General features: G+C 56.0%; 2 protein-coding genes across 8 annotated transcripts in view; both read left to right on the top strand.

Moving 5' to 3' along the window:
- Arap1 (ArfGAP with RhoGAP domain, ankyrin repeat and PH domain 1) overlaps positions 1 to 11,955 on the top strand; it is a 67,805-nt gene extending 55,850 nt beyond the window's left edge. For 3 of the 6 annotated variants that reach the window (XM_040757791.1, XM_040757794.1, XM_040757799.1), the window contains 19 exons: positions 45 to 180; positions 466 to 568; positions 1,342 to 1,537; positions 1,821 to 1,872; positions 1,985 to 2,148; positions 2,249 to 2,461; positions 2,731 to 2,836; positions 3,239 to 3,386; positions 3,488 to 3,574; positions 3,658 to 3,726; positions 3,936 to 4,053; positions 5,222 to 5,335; positions 5,528 to 5,673; positions 6,176 to 6,208; positions 8,868 to 9,121; positions 9,486 to 9,536; positions 9,732 to 9,795; positions 10,995 to 11,144; positions 11,381 to 11,955. In XM_040757791.1, the coding sequence (XP_040613725.1) occupies positions 45 to 180; positions 466 to 568; positions 1,342 to 1,537; positions 1,821 to 1,872; positions 1,985 to 2,148; positions 2,249 to 2,461; positions 2,731 to 2,836; positions 3,239 to 3,386; positions 3,488 to 3,574; positions 3,658 to 3,726; positions 3,936 to 4,053; positions 5,222 to 5,335; positions 5,528 to 5,673; positions 6,176 to 6,208; positions 8,868 to 9,121; positions 9,486 to 9,536; positions 9,732 to 9,795; positions 10,995 to 11,144; positions 11,381 to 11,398 (2,222 nt within the window). In that variant the 3' untranslated portion in view covers positions 11,399 to 11,955. The remainder of the gene's footprint in view (positions 1 to 44; positions 181 to 465; positions 569 to 1,341; positions 1,538 to 1,820; positions 1,873 to 1,984; positions 2,149 to 2,248; positions 2,462 to 2,730; positions 2,837 to 3,238; positions 3,387 to 3,487; positions 3,575 to 3,657; positions 3,727 to 3,935; positions 4,054 to 5,221; positions 5,336 to 5,527; positions 5,674 to 6,175; positions 6,209 to 8,867; positions 9,122 to 9,485; positions 9,537 to 9,731; positions 9,796 to 10,994; positions 11,145 to 11,380) is intronic. The other 3 variants (XM_021229532.2, XM_040757786.1, XM_040757773.1) reach the window with 3 other exon arrangements.
- A 9,468-nt stretch (positions 11,956 to 21,423) lies between these two features.
- Positions 21,424 to 22,014, top strand: part of Pde2a (phosphodiesterase 2A) — a 91,831-nt gene continuing 91,240 nt past the window's right edge. For both annotated transcript variants that reach the window (XM_005074021.4, XM_005074022.4), the window contains exon 1: positions 21,424 to 21,740. In XM_005074021.4, the coding sequence (XP_005074078.1) occupies positions 21,670 to 21,740 (71 nt within the window). In that variant the 5' untranslated portion in view covers positions 21,424 to 21,669. The remainder of the gene's footprint in view (positions 21,741 to 22,014) is intronic.

Here is a 22,014-nt window from a genome sequence, read left to right as displayed (position 1 = left end):
ACCTGGGGGCTTCTTCATGGTTCCTCTGCCAAACTTCTTCCCAGAGTTCAGCCGGCGCTGGTGTGTCCTTAGTGATGGGGTCCTGAGTTACTACGAGAATGAACGGGCAGTGACACCCAATGGGGAGATTCGGGCCAGTGAGATTGTATGCCTGGCAGTTTCCCCTCTGGACACCCATGGGTGAGCATCCCCGGCCATCACCACAAACTACTAGTGCCTATGAAGTTCAACTTCTGACTGGGGAGACAGGGACATAGGCCCAGAAAAGGACAGGACCTTCTCAGGTCCACACGCAAAGGACCGTAAAACACTGAGCATATCCCATGAGGCTGCAGCCTAAGGCTGTTTGTCTACCTCTTGGGGGTCAGGGGAAGGGCACTGACAAGGGCAGGGAGTAGAGAGAGTGGTGGTTAAGGGAGGGGGGCGCCGGACTAGCTGGGTGAATCGTGGTTTGTATATTTGCAGCTTTGAGCATACCTTTGAGGTGTACACAGAGGGAGAGCGGCTGTACCTGTTCGGGCTGGAGAGTGCAGAGCTGGCTCATGAGTGGGTCAAGTGCATTGCCAAGGTGGGCCTGGGTTAGCAGGGCGGTGTGTGGTAGAGGTGGGGTGGGACCTCTGGCTGCACCCCAGCTCCTCCATCCCCGATGGGGCGGGAGCTGTGTGGAGGTGCAGCAGACTCAGGACAGACCTCTCAGGTCAAGGGAGATATAGGTTGCAGCCCTCTGGCACCTAAGGGATATTTGCTATGGGGGTGAGGGGACAAGTTTTTAGGCCATCGTAACGGGGACAGTGCTGACTCCAGGAACGTGAGTCTCTAGCCTTGCAGGTCAGACTAGCGAGAAAGGAAGGCAAGGAGGCTACAGAGGAGAGATCCGCCTTAGAAACTAAGCCAAGAGCCCTCTTGTGCCTTGAGAGCCTGGGCCTCTTCATCCCCCATTAGTGCTTTTGATGAGTTCTCTATGGCTTTTGAAGATCAGTGGCCAGAGCCCTGAAGACTCAGGTGTACCTGTCTTGGGTCTCCTGTTGTTTCTATGGAAGTGGGTCAGACAGACTGAGTGTGGGCACAGTAGCATATCCAATGATGTAGCAGATGGCCGAGCATGGGGGCACTGTGGGATCGCAGAGAAGGGACATCCCAAGAGAAGGACACATACAAACGGGTACAAAGCAGGACATGACACCAAAGTTCTGTCACTGTGCTACATTCTGCCTTGGGGAGGGGGGCGGAAGTGGCTAGATGGGAAAGAACCCTTAACCCACAGGCCAAGGAGCTGAGCTTGGGCATCTCCAGAAGCCTATGCAGTGTTATATTGTCTCTCCCCACTGTTTCCCCAACTAGGCATTTGTGCCTCCTCTGGCCGAGGACCTGCTAGCCCGGGACTTTGAGCGGCTTGGGCGCCTACCCTGCAAAGCTGGCCTGAGCCTTCAGCAGGCCCAGGAAGGCTGGTTTGCCTTGGCTGGCTCTGAGCTCCGAGCTGTCTTCCCAGAAGGGCCCTGGGAAGAGCCACTGCAGCTCCGGAGACTGCAAGAGCTTTGTACGTGTACCCTAGCCTGGTTCCCCCATCTCTCGGACTCCTTATCCCAGGTCCCAACCCCTAGCCCTTTTCTGGAAGACTGAATTCTATTCCGGCCTGAGGCCAGATGGCCCAGATGGCCCAGCCTACCCTCCCACATCCTCTGCTGTCCTTGGAGTACATCTCAGTAATCCTTCTAGTTGGTGGGTGGAACCTCAGAGTGTCATCTTAGAGGGCCTCAGAGGGGAGCAGCTTGGGGGTCGTAAACAAAACCCGGACCTCACCTTGACTGGTCCCTCCACAGCTATCCAAGGAGACAGCGAGAACCAAGTTCTGGTGCTGGTAGAGCGGAGGAGGTGAGCCTTAGCTTCCCTGAGGAGCCTGGAAAAGCCTGAGGGCAGTCCAACAGCCTGGGGAGAGGTGGGACACAGGGACAGACCGGTGGGACAGTGACAGTCTCTGGTCCAGGACACTGTACATCCAGGGTGAGAGGCGGCTGGACTTCATGGGTTGGCTAGCGGCCATCCAGAAAGCAGCAGCCAGCTTGGGAGACACACTGTCAGAGCAGCAGCTCGGGGACTCAGACATCCCGGTGATTGTGTACCGCTGTGTGGACTACATCACACAATGTGGTGAGCACCCCCCCCCATGGCCCAGCCATTCCCCTTCTCTGGTGATGCCCCGTCTCCAGTGCCCAGGATCCCGCTAAGAGTGGTGTAACTCCCTCCCCAGGCTTGACCTCAGAGGGTATCTACCGCAAGTGTGGTCAGACCTCCAAGACCCAGAGACTGCTGGAGAGCCTGCGGCAGGACGCACGCTCTGTGCACCTCAAAGAGGGAGAGCAGCATGTGGACGACGTCTCCTCTGCGCTCAAGCGCTTCCTGAGGGACCTGCCCGATGGCCTCTTCACTCGTGCACAGCGCCTGGCCTGGCTGGAGGCCTCTGGTGGGTCCTGCTGCCTGCGTCCAGCCTTGTCCACCCTACCTCAGGGTGTCCCCGTCATTTCTGGACAAGGCTTGCCCCAGCTCCTCTGCGTACTCTGCTTCCCAGTCTTCTAGCTATGCTCTACGGAGATGGGGTTGCTTAGAGGTGGAGGATGGAGACGTCCCGGTCCCTGCCAGGTGCCTGGGATGCTATCTCCATCATGAGAAGCAAAGCTTCTGGAAGGGGCATTGGTGACCGGTTGCTAACCCAGTCCATCTCCCCCCACCCAGAGATCGAGGATGAGGAGGAAAAGATCTCCAGGTACCAAGAGCTCTTTGTGCATCTGCCCCCTGTCAACCGGGCCACTGTGAAGGCCCTTATCAGCCATCTGTACTGGTAAGGAGCCATGTCAATGTAAGGTTCTGGGTGGATGTGTGGAGGAGATTCTTTCACTCCAAACCTGGCTGACTGCCTGCTCCTGGGTAGCAGGTGGGCCTGGGGAGCCAACCAGTGACTGCCCTGATCTTGGCCATTGTAGCTTAACTTACTTCCTGAAGGATAGGGGGCACGGGGTATTTGTCAGTTTGGGGCCAGCTTACTGAGGCCAAATGCCCTCGCTTCCGTCTTATACCTTGCCAGGACCTGAGACGTGTCCCTTTCACTCCATAATTAGGGTCCACTCTGTCTTCTTTGACCTCGGTCCTTCGGCCAGTGTTGGCCTGATGGGAGCTGAGAAGTTGGGTGGGAAAGCTCTGGGCCAGGCTCCTCAATCATCGCTCACCTCTGTTCTCACTCCAGTGTGCAGTGCTTCTCAGACACAAACCAAATGAACACACACAACTTGGCTATTGTGTTTGGGCCCACACTCTTCCAGACAGATGGGCAGGACTACAAGGCCGGCAAGGTGGTGGAAGACCTCATCAATCACTACGTGGTGGTGTTCAGTGTGAGTCCCGGCTGGGACTGGGGCCTGTGGCAGGGCCAGTGAGGGGAGGGGTGGGCAAGGCTGAGCCTCTCAGATGGCGTTGACCATATGGCCCTTCCCAGGTGGACGAGGAGGAGCTGAGGAAGCAGAGGGAGGAAGTTACCGCCATTGTGAAGATGCGAGTGGCTGGCACTGCCAGTGGGACCCAGGTGCAGGCCAGGGCTTGGGTAGGCTTGGGCTGGCTGCTAGCACTGCTCCCCGTACCCCTGGCTGAGCCCCGTCTCTCCTGCAGCATGCTGGGGACTTCATCTGCACCGTGTACCTGGAGGAGAAGAAGGTGGAGACTGAACAGCACGTCAAGGTGGGGGCTTTAAGCCCGGCTGGGCCAGGGGCAGCCACAGATGGCCACTTTGAGATGTATGAGGATCCCCAAAGACACTCCTCTTTGCATCTTGGGGCTCAGCGGACCCAATGAGGAGTGGGTTTGGTGCCTGAATCACAGGAGATTGTGGCCCAACAGGAGCTCGTGATACATTTGGGACTGACTGGTCTTCTCCTGGGTCTCTGCAGATCCCAGCCTCCATGACAGCAGAGGAGCTTGCCCTGGAGATCCTAGACCGCCGCAATGTGAGCATCAGAGAGAAGGACTACTGGACTTGCTTTGAGGTCAACGAGAAGGAGGAGGCAGGTGAGTGGCCATGGGCGGCCTTTATCCTAGCCTTTGTTCCCCCTGCTCCCTGCAGTTTGGGAACCAGAGGTTTTGGATGACTGTTTTCGCTGACACGCGAACAAACATTGGGATCTCCATGCTGGTGGTGACAGGCAGCTAACAGGGTCTGGTGGTGGCTGTGACAGGGCTGATGGTAGACAGGGGAGGGATAGGTGGTGCCAGTCCTGATGATGCTTTCCCGCGTGTCAGAATGGTGCTGCCTGCAGAACAGCAGCATTTCAGGGCGATACCATTCTTGGGGCAGAGAAAGTGGTGCTCATACAAGCAGATGGCTGGGCTGGGAAAGCCTGTCTATGGTGGTGGGTGGACCAACTGAAGCCTTTTATGGTGAAGGGAGTGGCGTTGGGGCGAGAGGTGGAATCGCTGCCCACATCAGCTGTTTTTGTTGAGTGGGCAGGTACTAGGCTGAGGAGCCAGGCAGGGGTCAGTCTGGTCAGGGATGGAGATGCTTAGACCACGATCACTGCCAGAAACAGACAACTACCTTGGTGTTAGCTAACTGATTTAAAGGGAAGGCCCAGGCTGTCTGCAGAGCCTCTGACAGGGCTGATGGCTTTGGAGTCCCTGAGCCTGCTGTGAGGAAGAGTAAGGGCTACTTGGTGAAGATGGGGCAAGTGCTCCCAGCAAGCACAGCAGCTCTAGCCCTGAGCTGAGTCTTCCAAGAGACACAGGGTGGGATTGGAGGTAGAGGCAGACACATGGGGCCTGGTGGTGATGCAGGGCCATCAAGTGGTTAGTGACAGGGTTTTGAGAAGAGGCTGTTCGCTACTAGATTGGGAGAGCCGTGACAGGAAGTCAGAGTACATGCTGGAGGCCACTAGAAGGTCCTGATATTAATCCAAATAGAAGCTGAACTGTGGGGCAGTGCAGAGAGGCATACCAGATTTAACCGGTGAGGGTAGAAGGAACTGGAGCAGTTTTGGTGTGAGCAGGGGCAGTGCTTGTTGGGGACACATGGGTGACAATACAGACTTGGTTTTGGTTGTAACTAGCTGTGACAAGCTGGCTTATGGTATGTATGCTGCTGGTGGATGGTGAGATGTGTAAGTGGCTTGTGTCCGTGTGCTTGCCCTTGGTTGGTAATTAGCTGTGTAGTGACAGTGACAGTGGTGTGGCCTCTCCACAGAGCGTCCACTGCACTACTCGGAGAAGGTGCTGCCCATTGTGCATGGCCTGGGCATAGACAGCCACCTGGTGGTGAAGAAGTACCAGTCCATGGAGTCCATGCTGCTGTACTTGGGTAAGTGGTGCCGCAGGGGATGCAGGGTGATGCGTACCTCCATCTAGAAGCAGGGTGGGACCTGGTGGCCCCAGGGCAGAACAGCTCAGGTAGAGGGACCTGGGGGCTTTCCACCAGGCTGGGACATGCAGTAGGGCACTGAGGCCGGTAGGTGGGGTAGTGTAGTCCATGCTCACTCCAGTCCCCTACTAGCCAGCCGTGTGGGTGACACCAAGCATGGCATGATGAAGTTCCGTGAAGACCGAAGCCTCCTGGGTCTGGGGCTGCCCTCGGGTGGCTTCCATGATCGCTACTTCATCCTCAACAGCAGCTGCCTACGGCTCTACAAGGAGGTTCGGGTAAGCCCTGTGATGGACACTTGTATCCCATGTGTGCTCGGACACTCATGAACAACACTGCCCTTGGTCTCCAAGAGTGAGGTCCCATGTGAGTGTCTTGGCAGCACAGTGGCTGACAATAGATGTGTATTCCCCTGCTGTGGCCCTGAGTAGCTACTCGAAGCCTCTAGCCCCATGAGGCCTTGGAGTGAATGTGATTGCCATGACATCACACGTATGCTCCCATGTTGTGTCTGTGGCTTGTCACAACTGTCACAAGAATATGTTCCATAATGACAGTCCTGAGCTGTGCCCATGCCTGCTTTGCCCCTCCCGATGACACAGCCCTCCTGACCTAGTCTACCCACATGCCGGGTGTTCTGGTCCACACCCCTTGGGACCCCATCTTCTGCACACACATGCCCTTGCCACCCCCCTCCCCTTTCCCTTTACATCACTACATAGTCTGTCCAGGCTCTAGACTGGATGATGCCCTCCGTAACCCTGCTCCTCTATCAAACAGAGCCAAAGGCCGTGGAGCGGGGCCCCTGAGACCGTGAGTAGCTGTGGGCCAGCTGCCAGCTGCCTTGCCTTACACTACCTGGGGCCAGGCGAGCCGGGTAGAGCTTGGGGACACAGTCAGGGCTCCCAGTTCTCTCCAGGCATGGTTCCCTGTTCTCTTACAAGTGTTCACTGGCCCCTACCCTGGAGCACAGTACCTAAACTCCGCCCTTTATCCCTAACCCCAAACCAAGACCTTTTCCTCATCACCCTTGTTGGTGCGATTCTAGAGTTTCCCATAGTATGTGGAGAAGTAGTTCTGAAGTCAGCAACAGAGACCCACTTTTGGGCTAAGACTGTTTCATCTCCTCTGCTGCTCTCAGAGCTGCCCACCTTCCAAACCTAGACAAAGTGCTGTGGCTGTCTGAACGGCCTTGACACTGTTGGCCCTGAGCTAGTGGCTCAGCTCTCTTTTGCCACCCGTGAGAGCCCTCCACTCTGCTCTTGAGGCTTCTCAGCCTGTAACTTCTGTCTGGGGGCTGCACCTGGCTTGGTTCAGCTCAGGATCCACCTTCTGTGGATACCACCTTTGCCTTAGGGCACACAGAGTGTAGATGGTTATACAGACCGGCAGTGGAGGTGCGGTGCCCGGCACAGTATTCCAGCCCGAGGTCCCACGGCGATTCCAGCACAATCTCCTTTCTCAGCACAATCTCGTGAACAGATCTGCCGCCCTGGAGGATGGGTCAGATGGTGCGGCATCTTCACCTCTGCCTTTCCATGCTGCCTGGACTCCTGGCAGGCACCTCCACATGTCTTCTCCTCCTTGTGGGTCTCTCACTCACTCCTGTTCACCCCTGCATCAGCCCACCAAGGCTCTAGGGTGTTAACGCCCCTGGCCCTCCTTCTAGGGGTGCTTCCTTGGTCTGTGTGGACAGAAGGAGAAAAGGGTACTTGAGGCGCCTTGGAAGGCAGCTGCTGACCTCTTGGCATAGAGAGAAGGGACAGGGCTGATGGCTATCGAGCTGGACTTAGCACTTGGCCCTACTCTCAAGAGGAGGAAGTTACCTTTTTCCTGGGTGAGAAAGGGCTCAGGGCAGGCTCAAGGCTACTTTGCTCATGGAAGACTAGGATGAAGGCCATGTGTTAGGGTTTGACCTCTGGCTTGTGTCCTGACAGTGTAGAGCTCTGGGGGCTGGCCAGGAGGCAGTCACATGTAAGCAGGCAATGCTGTTGTCACTCCAGTGCCTCTGCCTGGCAGAATCAGCCCGTGGCTAGGCCACTAAAGTGCTGGTGATCCTGATATCAGTTAGTTTATGGGGCCACAGGAAAGATTACGTGAAATTAGGATAGTCTCATACCAAACAGGCTTTGTGGCTTCTCAGTCCCCATCCCAAGACCTTCTGTTGTTTAAGACTCTGGAGCACATGAGAAAGGCATATTCTAGAAAAACCATGGTACCAGCATGAGGAACCATGAGCATAAATTTCATTCCTTGCCCATGACCCTGAACCTCAGTGGTACCCGAACCCCGAGTGCAGTTCCTGTAGGACTTACCTTCTGCCTCCGTGCCTCCCACTGTCCACATATACACCACACACCACAGTTCTGGGGAAAGGAGGCCCGAAGCCTGTTTCCAGATGCAGGAGCTGTCCGTCTCCTGCCCTGACCGGGACTGCCATGTACTGTTGCGCACAGGCCGTGCCTTCTGTCTGACTCTGCTCAGAGTCTCCCCCCCTCCCCATCCTGCCTGACCTCTTCCAGGCCCTTCTTCCTGCTCCGTTGTCCTCACAGGAGCCTCTGTCCTCCCAGCCTGTCTCCATCTCCTACTCCTTCCTCTGCCTCCTAGTGAGCAGGCTGACTCTTTCAATGCCTCAGCCTGTTGGGGGGGTGGCGGCGCAGGTCTTCCTCCCTGAGTTCTGCCCACATCCCGAGACGATCATCCTCTCTCCTGCTGAGGAGCCATGCCTGGGGACGGCTGGGAGCAACGGTGGGGGCCAAGGTGGGGATGGCTCAGTTTTGGAGCCCCAGTTGCAGTTGTAAGCGCATCTTCCTCCCCTACTGTCCTTCCTGTGCCCCTGCTGGCTCCAGGGGTGCCTGGTAAGGGGAGGACTCTAAGCAACAGGAGAAAAGGTCAGTGACCTTCAAGCAGCCTCTTCCTTGAGGGTCACTGCCCCTATTCCCTCTGCCTTTGAGCCAGCCTGCTCCTTCCAAGCCCAGACCCATGTATGCAGAGGTAGGGGCCGGTCAAATGTGTCAATAATCTGGTTCCCCACCCTGGTACATGGGTCTCTTGCTTCCTGTCTTAGACCACTGGGAATTTCTCCCTCTGGCCTATCATACAGAACAGCCGTTAAGCTTCCGCTTGGGCCATTGGCCTTCTGATGGTCCAATAGAGACTGCTAGTCTCTAAGCTTTGTTCACACGGTCAACCCTGGAGCCTCCATGTAAGGCAGGGAGGGAGAATAATGAGTGGCTGAGACAAATATAGACCCTAGTGGGTAGCCAAGGCTCTCACATGGCCTGGGCCTGCTTCCACGTGTTGTGGTAGAGGGCTTCCAGAATCCTCCCTCCAGCTGGTATCGGAGTCAGGTCTATGCTGCGAGTTGAGTCTCAAGTTTTCCAGGCAGCAGGGGCTGGGAATCATTACCCTGGATCTCCCAGCTGGAATGCTACCTTGGGGACTGAGGGTTGACTGTCTGATGCTACTGCAGAGAGCAGTGTCTGGCTGGACAAGGAACAGGGAGGGCTTTGGTGAGAAATTTCCTGGAGGAAGAGCCCTGTTCCAGAATGCGTATCGAGGTGCCAAGGGGTGGGGAAGGCCTTGCGCAGACGGGAGAGCTACTTCTGACTGTACCTACCTGACTGATGAGGTGTCCCCCCAGAGTCACCGGCCTGAGAAGGAGTGGCCTGTCAAGAGTCTCAAAGTCTACCTGGGTGTGAAGAAGAAACTGCGGCCACCTACTTGGTAAGCCAGGCCTGAGGTGCCAGGCCTATGGCTAGGAGTCTCTGAACTGACAGGAAGGCACAGCTTGGCGGGGAGGAGGGGCAATGTAATAGTTTTGCAGTCAGGGTGCTCTTGGCCAGTGGCGTCATCTGGACATACTATAGAAGCACAGATTTTTCAGGTGTCACCCTGAGCCTCCTGAGTTTGGGGTTCTGTGAGTGGGACCCAGGCTTAATGTCTCCTCAGCTGCCCATGTGCTTGTTCATGTTTGAGAATCACAGGTGTGGGTTAGAATCTTGCTAGCATTGTTAAGGGTGAGTCTTTGGGGTTTTTTCGGGGGGACGGGCAAGTGTCAAGTGACATCTTCTTTGGCTCTTCTCTGCAGCTGGGGCTTCACGGTGGTGCACGAGACGGAGAAGCACGAGAAGCAGCAGTGGTGAGCCAGGGGAGATGGGCAGGACCGGGCTCACTTCTCAGTGGGCAGGACCGGGCTCACTTCTGGGTGGGCAGGACCCGGCTCACTTCTCGGTGGGCAGGACCGGGCTCACTTCTCGGGGCCTGTGGGGAGACGGGGCTGGCAAAATGCTTACTCCGAGGCCCTCAGCAGCAACCTGGCCTGTGCCTTCTGCAGGTACCTCTGCTGTGACACTCAGATGGAACTCCGGGAGTGGTTTGCCACCTTCCTCTCTGTACAGGTACCAGGTGCAGGGGGCTCCTCAAGAGGCTCCGCCGGGGAGAAGGGGACAGCAGCAGAGACATGGTGTCATGGGAATTAGGTCTCTGGGCACAGGGAGATTGCAGCAGAGGAAACAACATATCCAAAGGCCTACGGGCGTAAAGGAAAAGGAAGGAATGCTTACAAAAGAAGCACTTAATTTGGGGCTCATAGTTCCACAGGGCTAGAGTTCATGATCGTCATGGTGGGGAGCGTGGCAGTGGTCAGGCAGCCATGGTGTTGGAGCAGTAGCTGAGACACAAGGTGAAAGCAGGCAGACAGACAGACAGACAGACAGAGCTAACTGGGAATGACATAGGCTTTTGAAACTGAAAAGCCTCTCCCCTAGTGACACACCTCCAACAAGGTCACACACATCCTTCCCAACAGTTCCACCAGCTAGGGACCAAGCATTTGATAGGCGCCTTCTCACTCAAACTGCCACATCCATCGCTTACAAGGGGAGAAGCCAGGAGTGCCAGAGGTTGACCTGCAATGGGTCAGCAGCAGACTGTAAGAACTTTGAGACCACACTCAAGAAAGGTGAATAGACCTTGAGTTTCAAGAGAGTTCGAGTGGTATGCAGGGTTAAGCCTGAGGTGGGGTCTCCGGGCTTCCTCAGCACCTGTGTGCAGGAAGCAGAACCACACCCATGGAAAAGGCCTGCTGCAGGGGCTGGTGACCACCCCAGGGCCAGAGCAAGGTCAGAGGCTGCTTAGACTTGAAACAGATGGGTTAGGACAGATGTTCAACAGAGTTCAGAACGGTTTAGGGAGTCAAAACTACCAGGGCTCTGGACTGAGTTCTTCCTGCAGTTATCTTCTAACCCTGAGCTTCTTGATAGTCAAGGCCTAGGTGGAAATGGTGGCTCATGCAGCTTTTTGATGCTGGGAAGGGGAAGCACAGACAGTGTTTTCTGGGGGAAAGATTTTCCTTATGCTGCATTCTTAGGGAGGTTTGTGGATCCGGAGACGGAGCCATTGAGTAATTTAGCTGGCTGGCTTGTGTTGGGATACGGTCATCTGCAAACAGCTGCTTCTCATATCAGCCTCAATCAAAGCTGAGGGCGGCAGCTCAGATCCTAGCTGGAGGCTTTTCTGAGAAGGGTGGGTGGATCTGGAGCTGAGTCTGCAAGCTGAGGTGTGGCCTAGACTTGAGCACTCCATTCCTTGTCCCTAGCACGACGGTCTGGTGTGGCCCTCAGAACCATCTCGAGTGTCCCGGGCAGTGCCCGAGGTCCGGATGGGCAGTGTATCGCTGATCCCTCTGCGTGGCAGTGAAAATGAAATGCGCCGGAGTGTGGCAGCCTTCACTGCCGACCCCCTTTCTGTAAGTGACTCTGGTCCCTGTGGGCAAGGCTGGAGGGGAGGACCTGGCTGGACGCCTGCCTTCACTTGACTAATGTCTTTCAGAGCCCCTCCACTCCCTTCCTTGGCTTTCTGGCCCCCCTCTGTCTGGTCCTGGGAACCCCAGCCGCTGACATTTCTGCATCTGCTCTGTTGCTGGCTGGACCCTTTTATTGTCACAAAGTACTTACAGAATCTGGGCTTCTGTGCTCCCTACAGCTCCTCCGTCATGTCTGAGCATGGAGTCATTCTGACTCTGGGACACTGTCACTGCCACCAGGAAGCCTTCCTGTTCAGACACCCTCGTGCTCTGCATGCTTGGTGTGAACCAGCAGAATACACGGGGACGCTGTACCCACATCCCACATCCTGACTACAGCACGGGCTCCTTGGCTGGACAGGAATGGGCTGGCAATGGGATTTTCCCGGAGGGGCCCTTCCCTGCTCTCCTGACCTGGCTTGCTTACCCAGGGTCGCTCTCCTTGAGTTTGTGGAATTGGAGAGATGGGCAGAAATCAGGAGCTCTGTAAGAGAGGCTGGAGGTCCTGGGGCCCCGCTGGGAGGGAGCCCACCCCTTTCCCATAGGCTCCAGAGCAGCAGAAGGCTGCTACCATGAAAGAACTCCTGGGGAGTCTGGGAGGGAGCTCATGGGAAGCTTTACAAGCTAAAAGCTGGGCTTGGGGAGGTCAGCCCACTTCTGGTGTAAGCTGCAGGGAGGCCCAGGCTGTGGCTGCCTGCTACCCCTCCCCCACTTTGGATACTTTTTGATAATATAAATATATCTGTCTATTTTACCCCGTGGTACTGGGGCCTGCAGTTGTTTGGGGGGATTGGTGTCCTGGGCTAAGAGCACAGTTGGTTGTGAAACTAGAGGTTAGTGCCAGTGCTTTGAGACCCAGCACCTGAGTTCTGCTCTCTGCATGTTTACTGAGCTGTTTGCTCTCCACTCTCCTGGAAGAGGCCCGGCCCGGCCCTCTCCTATTGTGCCACTGTGCTGCTATGGAACTCCGGATCCAGGACAAGACAGACCCCAGCTAGCCTGAGCCCCCATCTCTGCAGCCGCCTGAGCTGGGGCCTGGATATGTATGTTAGTGACACAGCACAGCCCCTCATTGCCCCTGCTGGGGATACGAGACCACAACTCACAGACAAAGGCTTTGCTGGGCTAGGGAGGAGGACTTCCTGTCACCCTGGGCCCCATGCAGATGCTTCCAGAGTGGAGGCTGCCTTTCACGGGGAGTTGTCCTCAGAGGGAACTGCCTGCCAGCAGAGGAGGTAACCAGCGATTCAAAGACAGACTGGAGACTCCCTGGGAAGGTGCCAAGCATTCTGCCTCCTGTTACCATCATACCTCAATGGCCCAGCTGCTGGTATTCTGTCCCTAGCCTTGGAAGGGGCTGAGCAGACGAGGATGGTCACATGACATCTGATGTTTGTGGTCCCACTTGATGGGAGCTGGATGATGCCGTGGGGCTCTGCACACCTGGACACGGGTCCCTTGTGGGTCTCATTTCTCAGGAAGAGGTGGGGTGTTCACCAGGAGGCAGCCCTACTGAGCTGTTACACAAGCTGGCCCAAGGTCTCCGTCACTTTGTCCTCAGGAACTGTACCAGGCCCTTCTACCATGTCCTCCAGGCAGACAGGGTTAGAGGACTTTCCTGCCCAAGAGCTCCTTAGAATTCCTCCCTGAATTTGTTCTCCTGTCCACCAACCCCAGAGGCTCAAGAAGACGGAACAACTAGAGGTGCCCTCTGCCGGACTGGCACTGTCATTATCCTGGTTTAGGGACTAGCTGGAGGGACTACATTCAGCCACTAGGGGGCAATCGTGGCCCACTCATAGTCGCTCAGTTTGAACAGGTCTGTATAACACCCCCACCCCCCAGTGATGGTCCTGGCTCTGGCTTTGTTCTGCTGCCAGCTGAACCACTCATCCCTGCCTCTGGCCAGAGACTAGTGATGTGTTGACAGCACGGTGGAAGGGCTTTGGCCTTGGGCCCCGGGACATGGGAGAGCGTGGGTACCCGGTGCCTACTGAGTGCCTACTGTAAGTCTGGGGCGTGCTGTCTGCTCTCTGCTTGAGATCTGGGATCTAGAGACAGACACCTGACATCAGACCCTCCTCAGCTTTCCCCCTGCTTCCAGCATGGTTTTCCTCTCGTGAGGCCCCCTGAGAAGGGTGCGGTAGCCAGCCCTCTCTGCAACATAGTAGAATGCTTGGGGTGAGGTTGCATCCCGGCAGGAGCCATGAGCCTCAACCTTCATGAAAAATACCAGTGTCCACAGTGTTGGGACCCCAGGGCAGGAAGCTCTGTTGTCACAGGGATTCCTAACGCAGGAGCCAGTGCCAGAAGGGAGGGTTGCTTGGGGTGGGAGGAGGAAGGACTTCCCGGAGCAGTGTGTTGGGGGTAGGATTGGGATACTGGGGAGAGAACTGGGAAGAGAACCCCAGGGGAGAAGAAGGCTGCAGTAGGTCACAGCCTGGGTACCTAGGGCATTGCAGGCCGAGTACTAGAAGAGGAGCGGGAGAATGGGAGCTGGAGTCTCTGCCTTTCTCCCTTCTAGCTCCTTCGTCAATCCTCCTGCTCTGCATGGTACCCAGCAAGGAGACTGAGGAGCCCTTGGCTCCACAAACCCTGGGCACACAGGTAGTAGTGAGGCAGGTGAGAGAAAAGCCGGGCCCTGCCTCCCTTCCCCTTGAGCCCTGGGGTGGAGGAGATGCGGAACTTCTTCTGGAGCCCTGCTCTTGCTGCTGCCTGCCCACAGCTGTCTTGGAAAGCACGGGTGTGTAGGCAGACATCCTCTTTAGAGTGTGTGGCTCTGGCAGTTGACTGGGTCTCTGATCTTCTGGGTTCTCTCTGTGTCCTCTGGAGCTACCTCCTGGCAGGTTCCTGGGAGGATTGAATGAGCGGATGAGTGTGAAGTGCCAGCCGTGCCCCTTGGTATTCTCCCAGATAATGTCCGTAGAGACGTCTTCATGCCATCTAGGAGGAGAGCTTGAGAGGTTCGGCCAGCACTTACTGAATACTCACTGTGTTCACTTCTCATTCACCAAGCACTTGTTGAACACCTGCTGTGTGCAGAGCTTTGCTGAGCATGTGGGGCAGATGAGTAAGTGGTGTGGGGGAGGAGGGAACCCCTGGGGGGAGGGGATGCCGATCAGAAAGGGTTCATGACGAGTACAAGTCCAGAAGAAAGAGGGGAAGGGGTGCTGGGAGGCAAAGGGAGGGAATGGCCTTGAGCCCAGGCAAGTGCATGTGGCCGGCAGCAAGGGCCTGTTTTGGCTGGGGGCTAGCACCCAGGCACACTCACCCCAGGGCCTCACACCAGACACCCCAGCCCCCCTCCTCCACACCCTGGCTGTGAGGTCTTAGCTCTGCTGCCCACCCAGGAGACATGGCCACACCCCTGTCTAATGGGCCCCTTAGGATCTTGTCCCTACCAGAAAACAGCATCATTTCTGCCACTTAGTTACTTAGTGACCTGAATGACCCAGACCCTGCTCTGGGATTGTGTGACTCTCTCTCTCTCTCTCTCTCTCTCTCTCTCTCTCTCTCTCTCTCTCTCTCTCTCTCTCTCTCTCTCTCTCTCTCTCTCTCTCTCACACACACACACACACACACACAGCTGCTCAGAATCTCCCTGCCCCTCATGAAGTGCCTTTGGATTATTCTTCCTTCCCAATGTCCATGTTATGTTCTGTGAAAATATGGGGAGGATTTGTACCCAGCTCGACAACCAGGGGCTGGCCCTGTGAACAGCCCTGGCACGTCCCCTCTTCCATGCTACTTTCAGCCTGTGGAAATTTCCGCACTTTCTCTGCCCTGGTTACAGCTCCTACTGCTGTATTTATCACCCTGGAGACACAGTGACACAGGCGCACACAGGCCACATGCACACACTCATGCTCTGCACACTCGTGCCTGCACACCCCAGCTTGCACCGCCACAACTGCAAGTGCAATGTGTGTGCGTGCATGTGTGTGCGTGCATACATGCTCGCACGCGCGCACACGCACACACACAGCACGTGGGGGAACACCCACACACAAAGAGCTCTCGAGGAAAATTGCTCTCCCTCCTGCTGCTGCTCCTCCCCCTCTCGTCCTCCCCCACCTCCCCCTCTGTTCTGTCCGCCCACCACCGCCCACAGACCAAAGAGCTGGGCCGGACTGTGCCTCCCACCCCTTGTCAGCTGGGAGGCACTCTGCCTAGTGACTGGAGTGTGCGCCCCCTCTTCCCATCTTGCCCTCCCTTTCCCCTTCGTCACCCACCTCCCTGCAATCCTGTCTTCTCTGTGTAAGTCCCCTCTTTGTCACTCTTTTGACTCTGAAGTGGAAACTGTCATTCTTCCCTGCTTTGTCTCCTGAGGTTCAAGTTGGGGGACCCCAAGGACTGATCCCGGGCAGAGAGATAGGCTAGGAGGGGTGCCGGGGACCTGCGTCTCCTCAGCTCCTGTCACCTTCAGTCCCCTTGATGAGGGGAGGGCTGTGTGCTTGGCACCATGGAGACCAGCGTCATGGCAACACAACCTGGGTGGGCACAGCTTCCTCCTCCTGGGCTGGGGGGCACAGAAGGAGCCACCACGGGTCTGAAGGTGGTGGGCCTTGTGCTGGTGCCCAGTGCTGGTCACCGCATCACCCTGCCTACCCCTCCTTGACTCACTACAGGCTGCGGGGCTCAAGGCCCTAGTCCTCCCCAGACACTGCAGGGAAGACACTGCCAGCGCCAACACAGCAAGTCCTGCCTTCCCTCTTGACTCTACGCAGGGCAGAGAGTTCAGTTTAACGTGGGTTTGGGCTACCTGTGAAATCTCCAGTCATCCCTTAGCCTTGGCAGTGATAAGAGTACAGCTGACACCTGCTGTCCTCAGGCCATCTGCATACTCTCACTTCACCCCTACGAGACCCAGGGTGGCCAGTAAGTGGCCCAGAAAGGACAGGTCAGGCTTGGGAGGGTACCCACCCTAGCAGCTACTCTTCTCTTAACAGAGCCGACTGTTCTCACTTGTGTCTCCCTCGTTGGAGAAGGTTCCCTGGCACGTTCTGTAGTCTCATCAGGATTTGCCCTTTGGGGTGTCTAGAAACTGAGAGCTAGCTTTCCAGGGGTGGGGTGGCACAGAGCCTTCCTCAAGTGGTTAGAGTTAGGGAGGCTTTGCAGCCCCACAATGCAGAGACTGGTTTTTGTCCCTGTAAGAGTTGTCTCTGCCACCCAGAGTCCAGGAGGAGACTGCTGCCTTCCAACCCAGCCTTGGCTTGTCTTCTGACCTCTGTGCAGTCATGTTGCAGCTGCTTTTCCTCCTGGCTTATGTAATCATTCAAATATAACAGCTGCCTTAATCCCACTGAGTCACACCCGCTCCCTTCTCAGGTGTGGGGGGTTGCACAGGAAAGGTAGAGGAGGAGGCTCAGGCACTCACTCCAGGCAAGGAAGGTCCTGGTGTGCTGGACTGGACGGTTGGGAAGAGCAAAACTTAGAACAGGAAGTCACAGGCCCTGCTCTGACCCATCCTGGTAAAACACCACACTGGGCGGTGTGTGTGTGTGTGTGTGTGTGTGTGTGTGTGTGTGTGTGAGTGTGTGTGTGTGTGTGTGAGTGTGTGTGTGTGTGTGAGTGTGTGTGTGTGTGTGAGTGTGTGTGTGTGTGTGTGTGTGTGTGTGTGCTCCCTCCTCAGGGCTTAGGCTTTATCCACAGCCTTCTTTGCTGATCCTCTGTCCCTACTGGAGAAGAGGCAGCCACTTATGCAGACAGGAAAGTAATTTGGGGCACAATGGCCAGGAGTCTCTGATCCATGGTCCAACTCTGTCCTTTCCATCCTTAGAACCTGGATAAGTCCTTGGCCTGTTTGCCCATCTGTATAATGAGGGGTTGGACCTACTGGCCCTGACCTCTTAAGCTCCCTGACATGATAGCAGTCTTATATACAGACACCCGAGGGTCTGTCCAGCTGCACTCCCGGCTGGCCTCCCTCGCCTGCCTTCTTGGTTCAGCCACGCCCTTCCTCTGTACCACATCTACTTAGCACCTCCCACAGGGCTGGGTAGGAAGCAGGGCCATCGGATTCTAGGTTGAGGGACCCAGTACCCTTTGGCTCCCTCCTGATTTGATACCTGTCCCGCTATCTCATCCCAATAGTAACTACAGATTACTACCCCCACCTAAGGCCGCCAGCCCCCCCCCACTCCCTTGGGAACCTGACTGCTCTGGAGCCAACCCATGACTCCTCAACTGTGAGTGCTAGACCGCCAAAGCCACCTTCCTGAGATGTTGAAGCTGTTCCATCCTTAAGCTGTTTCTGGAGGCTGTGGTGGCCTTTTATGCCCTTGTCAAAGCAAGGTGTTATGAGGCCTTTGCCTAGCGCCACCTATACCTAGCACTAAGAGCACATTCCAGGCCTTTCTTGATGTCCACAGGGGGAAATGCACTGTGAGGTGACTCTCTGAGGTGCCAATCATCTCTAACCTGTCATCATGACCTGTCATCATGGGTGCCTGTTACCAAGACCCAGGGTGGACCCCCACTCCATACCCCTGACCCCATCCAGGATGTCTAAGTCCCCCGTGGAGTCCATGGCCTGCCAATTACTCGCCGGCCCAGTGGAGAGCATTTACACTGCAGCATCTGCCTACCCCAGCAAGTGGGGGACAGCACCTCCCCAGCTCCTGAGCCTGTACTCACTGCCACATGACCCTGGACTGAGTTTGACTCTGATGGGCACTGCCTCTTCCCTATCTATCATCTCTGGACTTCTCCATCAGCATTCTTCCCTAAAGGTTGGACTGGGACTTAAGGCCTTGAGGAATTCTGCAGGGTTCAGCAGATGAAATAGGAACCCGAATAGGCAGAAAGAGGAGGTGGGGAATGCAGTCAAAGGCAGATTAGCTACCCAGAGGGAGTCCCATGAGGGCCGGGTGGGGTCTGTGTTGAGCTGGCCCAGGAAGGGTGGGCCAGGATTTGGGATGAGCATAAAAAGATAAATTAAAAAGAGGGGAAGTCAGGACCCTGGAGGATAAACCGGCTGTACAAAGAAAAGGAAGAGGAAGGAAATGGAGGAAATAGGGACCCACACCTTTCCTGCCTGAGCAGAATGTTCTCTTTTTTTTTTTTTTCTTTTGGGTTTTCGATACAGGGTTTCTCTGTGGCTTTGAAGCCTGTCCTGGAACTAGCTCTTGTAGACCAGGCTGGTCTCGAACTCAAAGATCCACCTGCCTCTGCCTCTGCAGTGCTGGGATTAAAGGTGTGTGTGCCACCACCGCCCAGCTCCTGCCTGAGCAGAAGAAGATGGAGAGAGGTCCGTCAGGGCCAGGTTGAGGAGCCTGCCTTTGACTCTCAGCCAGGGGTGGAGGAATGGGGGGCTGGAGGGAGGTCACAGGAGGGTTTGAGGGGGCACAAGGTGACCACGTCAGGAGCTGCGATAGATACAGCATTGATGTGGAATACAGGTTTGGATTGGGGAGGACGGGGAGTTGGCCAGGAGAAATGTGGGGAATCAGGAACGTGCAAATGAGTGCATGATGTGAGGATCCCCAGGCTCCTGGGGATGGGGGAGTACAGGGAGCAGAGGGGAGGAGAGAGGCCAAGGTGTGAAGTTCAGTCTAGGGACTGGAAGTTTTGCTGCTACTTCACACACAGGCAGCAGTCAAGTTGGTTGCTCACTATTCGAGTTTCAGGCTAATGGAATGTTCCCAGAGGAGATGCTAAATGGCCTTTGGTGCTCCAGAAGAGGCTGGGTGAGTTGTTGTTGTGTCTTGGGGGAAGGATCTCTGCCCAGTGGGGCAGAGAGAATGAGAAATTCTGTTAGAAGCACCCACATTGTGGAGGCAAAGATAGGATGCGCCTGGGAGGGAGACAGAAGAGGGGCCGTCTGGAAGGTGGGATGGGACAGCGGCGCAGGAGGAGGCCCGGGCTGGCGCTGAGAAGTCTTGGGCAATGAGAAGACTGCTGGAACCCGGCATCCTGCAGTTCTCTGGAGTCAAGGAATGGCAGTGTGGGGGCCGATCCCAGAAGGACACCCTCCTATCACTTTCGGCAGTCAGCCTCAATCCCCTCCCACTTGCTTCTACTTCGACCCAATTAGAAAAACAAAAAACGAAAACAAAACAAAACAAAAACTTATAGACGATCTCTGCTGACCTTGGTGTAGAGGGCCAAGGCCTTAGAACGCCTCAGCCTTGGCTCAGCACTCTGGAGAGCGGCGGTGGGCGGGGTCTTGTGTGGGCGGGGTCTGAAGCTAGGCAGAAGATCTAAGCGATGAAGGTGGAGGGTGGAGATGAACAGACGACAGGAGAAAGAGAGTCTTGGACTGTGTCAACCCCCCACTCCTTTCTGCACCTCCCCCATCCAGATACTGCCCTGCAGGAGCCCCTGACCCAGTATGTGGGACTATAATAGCCTCTTGGACTCCATCCCCTCAACTTTTTCCTCCATGGGATAGGCAACTGTTTATAGGGGAATTGAGAGATGTTCCCCCAAACTTTAAAACTATTTATGTTTGGAATCTGCGACCTTGTCTTCCATGAGGGCGGGAATTCAATCTCATCTGAGCCTGGAGCCCACTTTAGCTCTTCACTGTTCTGGACCTCGACCAGAACAGTGGTTCCTGCAGGTCCTGCTTCTGGGGAACTATAAGGTGTGGGCTGGCATTTGGATGAGGAGGAGAGCCCCGGCTTGTGTTCCCAGGGGATTTCTGAGCAGGCAGCCATGCCACTGTTTCCAGGTGGGAATGCAGAAATGGGGCCAGGTGAGGCTTCGAGCACCCACACTAGGAGACACCCTCATTTGAACTCTCCCGCTAGCTCCACCGACAGCTCCTCAGGGCTGTGAGCAGGTTCTGCATCCAAGGGAGATCTATGAGAGACCAGCCATGGTCCAGGGCCTGGGGGAACATCTTCCCATCTCACAGGTCTGCAGCGGCGAGGTCCCAGAAGTGTCAGGCTAAGTAGAAAGACATCAGTTCTGAGCTGGCTCACCTGGCTTCAAGCCAACCTGGCCCTTGTTCCTTCGAGCGAGAAGCGCTTTCCCCAGAGATGTCAGTGACTTGAAGGTCTTGGGGCTCCAAAGGGGAAGCGAAAGCTCCTTCAAATCTTCTCTGACATGTCTGAGGCTGCAGGCCCGTTGTGTCTGTAATACTCTGCCTGGATAGGCTGTCTGCCCAGGCTGGCTTGTTCCTGTTCAACTATGCCCTTCAGCTTGGGTCAGGCTTCCATTAAGTCTCAGGGGCTTCTCTGCCTGGAGCCTAGTATGTGGGGGGTGGCACTCCCTCATAACTCCAGAGATGAGGTCACTGGTGAGACTCACTGTAGCACCTCCTTGAATTAGATCCCCCCTTCTGCCTTTAAAGACACAACACAGAACCTCCTCTAGAAATGTTGCCAACCTCCTGTTTGGGTCAGGGTGGGCACAAGGGCAAGAAACAGTTGGAGTCATAGCTGGTGGGGCTGACCAAGGGCGGGTGTTTGTAAGTGGATGAGTAAACCAGTGGGGGAATCAGAACTCTATTTCCTTACCCCAACTGCCTCCCACCCACCCCACACCCTCTTCGTGGTGTGGAACTTTCTCTCCCACACATAATCGAGGCTCTGCTAGGACAACTGCTTACCTGTCTCTTTGCTAAGTGCTCCCACTCTATTGGGCTAAAGCTTTATCCTGAGGAGTCCTTCTGGGAACAGGATAGAGATGCAGTAGGCTTCCCTGATGTTTGTAGCCTGTGGCCACTGAAGATGGGGGAGGGGCAGGCCATAGCCTGGGTGCCCACAACTCCTAGAAGTTCCAGCATCAGCTCCCACAGTGGCCCAGGTAAACGGTCATCAAAGGTGGGCTCTGTGGCAAGGCTGCCGTGTGACAGCTCACACTGGGATGCGCCCTAGGACATGACACAAAGGCAGCGAGAGTGCCCGGAAGGGATGTCAGCTAGTTCTGCATGAGGCTTTGCTGTCCCAGATTCAGAGGACAATGGCGTGTTCCCACCCTGAGGGGCTCTGTGATAGGGCCTCAGAGAGTCTGGGTTACGTCCTCCTGTCCCTGGAGTGCCCAGCATTATTCCTGCTCTCACAGCTTTGTTTCTTTTTCTGTGTGTTTCTGCGTGCCTTTCTGGTCTCTGTATTTCTGTCTCAGTCTCTCTGAGGTGCAGCTCCTGCTCTCTTCGTATGCCTCTCTGTGTCTGTGTATCTCTCTGTCTCTTTTCCCTCCTCCCTCCTTCTCTCCCTCTCTGTCTGGGCCTCTCTCTGTTCCTCCTCCATGCTCCCTCCCCCTTCTGCATTATCAGACCTGCTCTAGCCTCCTCCCAGAGCCAGCCTAGCAGCAGAGGCAGTAGCAGCCTGAGAGGCAGGCAGAGCAGGAGCAGCCCAGGCAGTAGAGCTGGATCGGGTGTTAAGTCCAGGCAGAGCCAAGAACCAGCCATTGCGCTTGCTTCCTGCCCCTGCTGGGAGTGCCCCAGCAAGAACTCCGGACAGGGCGGGGGCAGGGCGAGGTGCCACCTTAGTCTGGCTGGTGAGGCAGATGATGAGGAGTGATGGGGCAGGCATGCGGCCACTCCATCCTCTGCAGGAGCCAGCAGTACCCGGCAGCGCGACCGGCTGAGCCGTGAGTACTAGGAAGGGGGTCTGGGGTCTGGATGAGTAGGAGTGAGAGGCACTGCAGATGGGGCCAGGGTAGTCCCTCTAGGAACTGGGGTTGGCATGGAGCTCAGCCACGTGGGAGGATTGATCCTGCTGGGGACCTGGCTGCAGGACTGCAACCTAGTTAGGGGTCTCTGTGCAAGGGAGGAATGCCTGGCATCCACCCAGGAGATGATGAAGCTGGGGTCCTAAAGATGGGCTTCTGGCTGGGGGATGGGTGGTGAGGTGCCTGAAGTATG

The sequence above is a fragment of the Mesocricetus auratus genome, unplaced genomic scaffold (genome assembly GCF_017639785.1).
Source record: "Mesocricetus auratus isolate SY011 unplaced genomic scaffold, BCM_Maur_2.0 Super-Scaffold_4256, whole genome shotgun sequence".
Taxonomy (NCBI): domain Eukaryota; kingdom Metazoa; phylum Chordata; class Mammalia; order Rodentia; family Cricetidae; genus Mesocricetus; species Mesocricetus auratus.
Note: the sequence above shows the minus strand (reverse complement) of the source record. Positions and strands in the feature narration are given on the sequence as shown.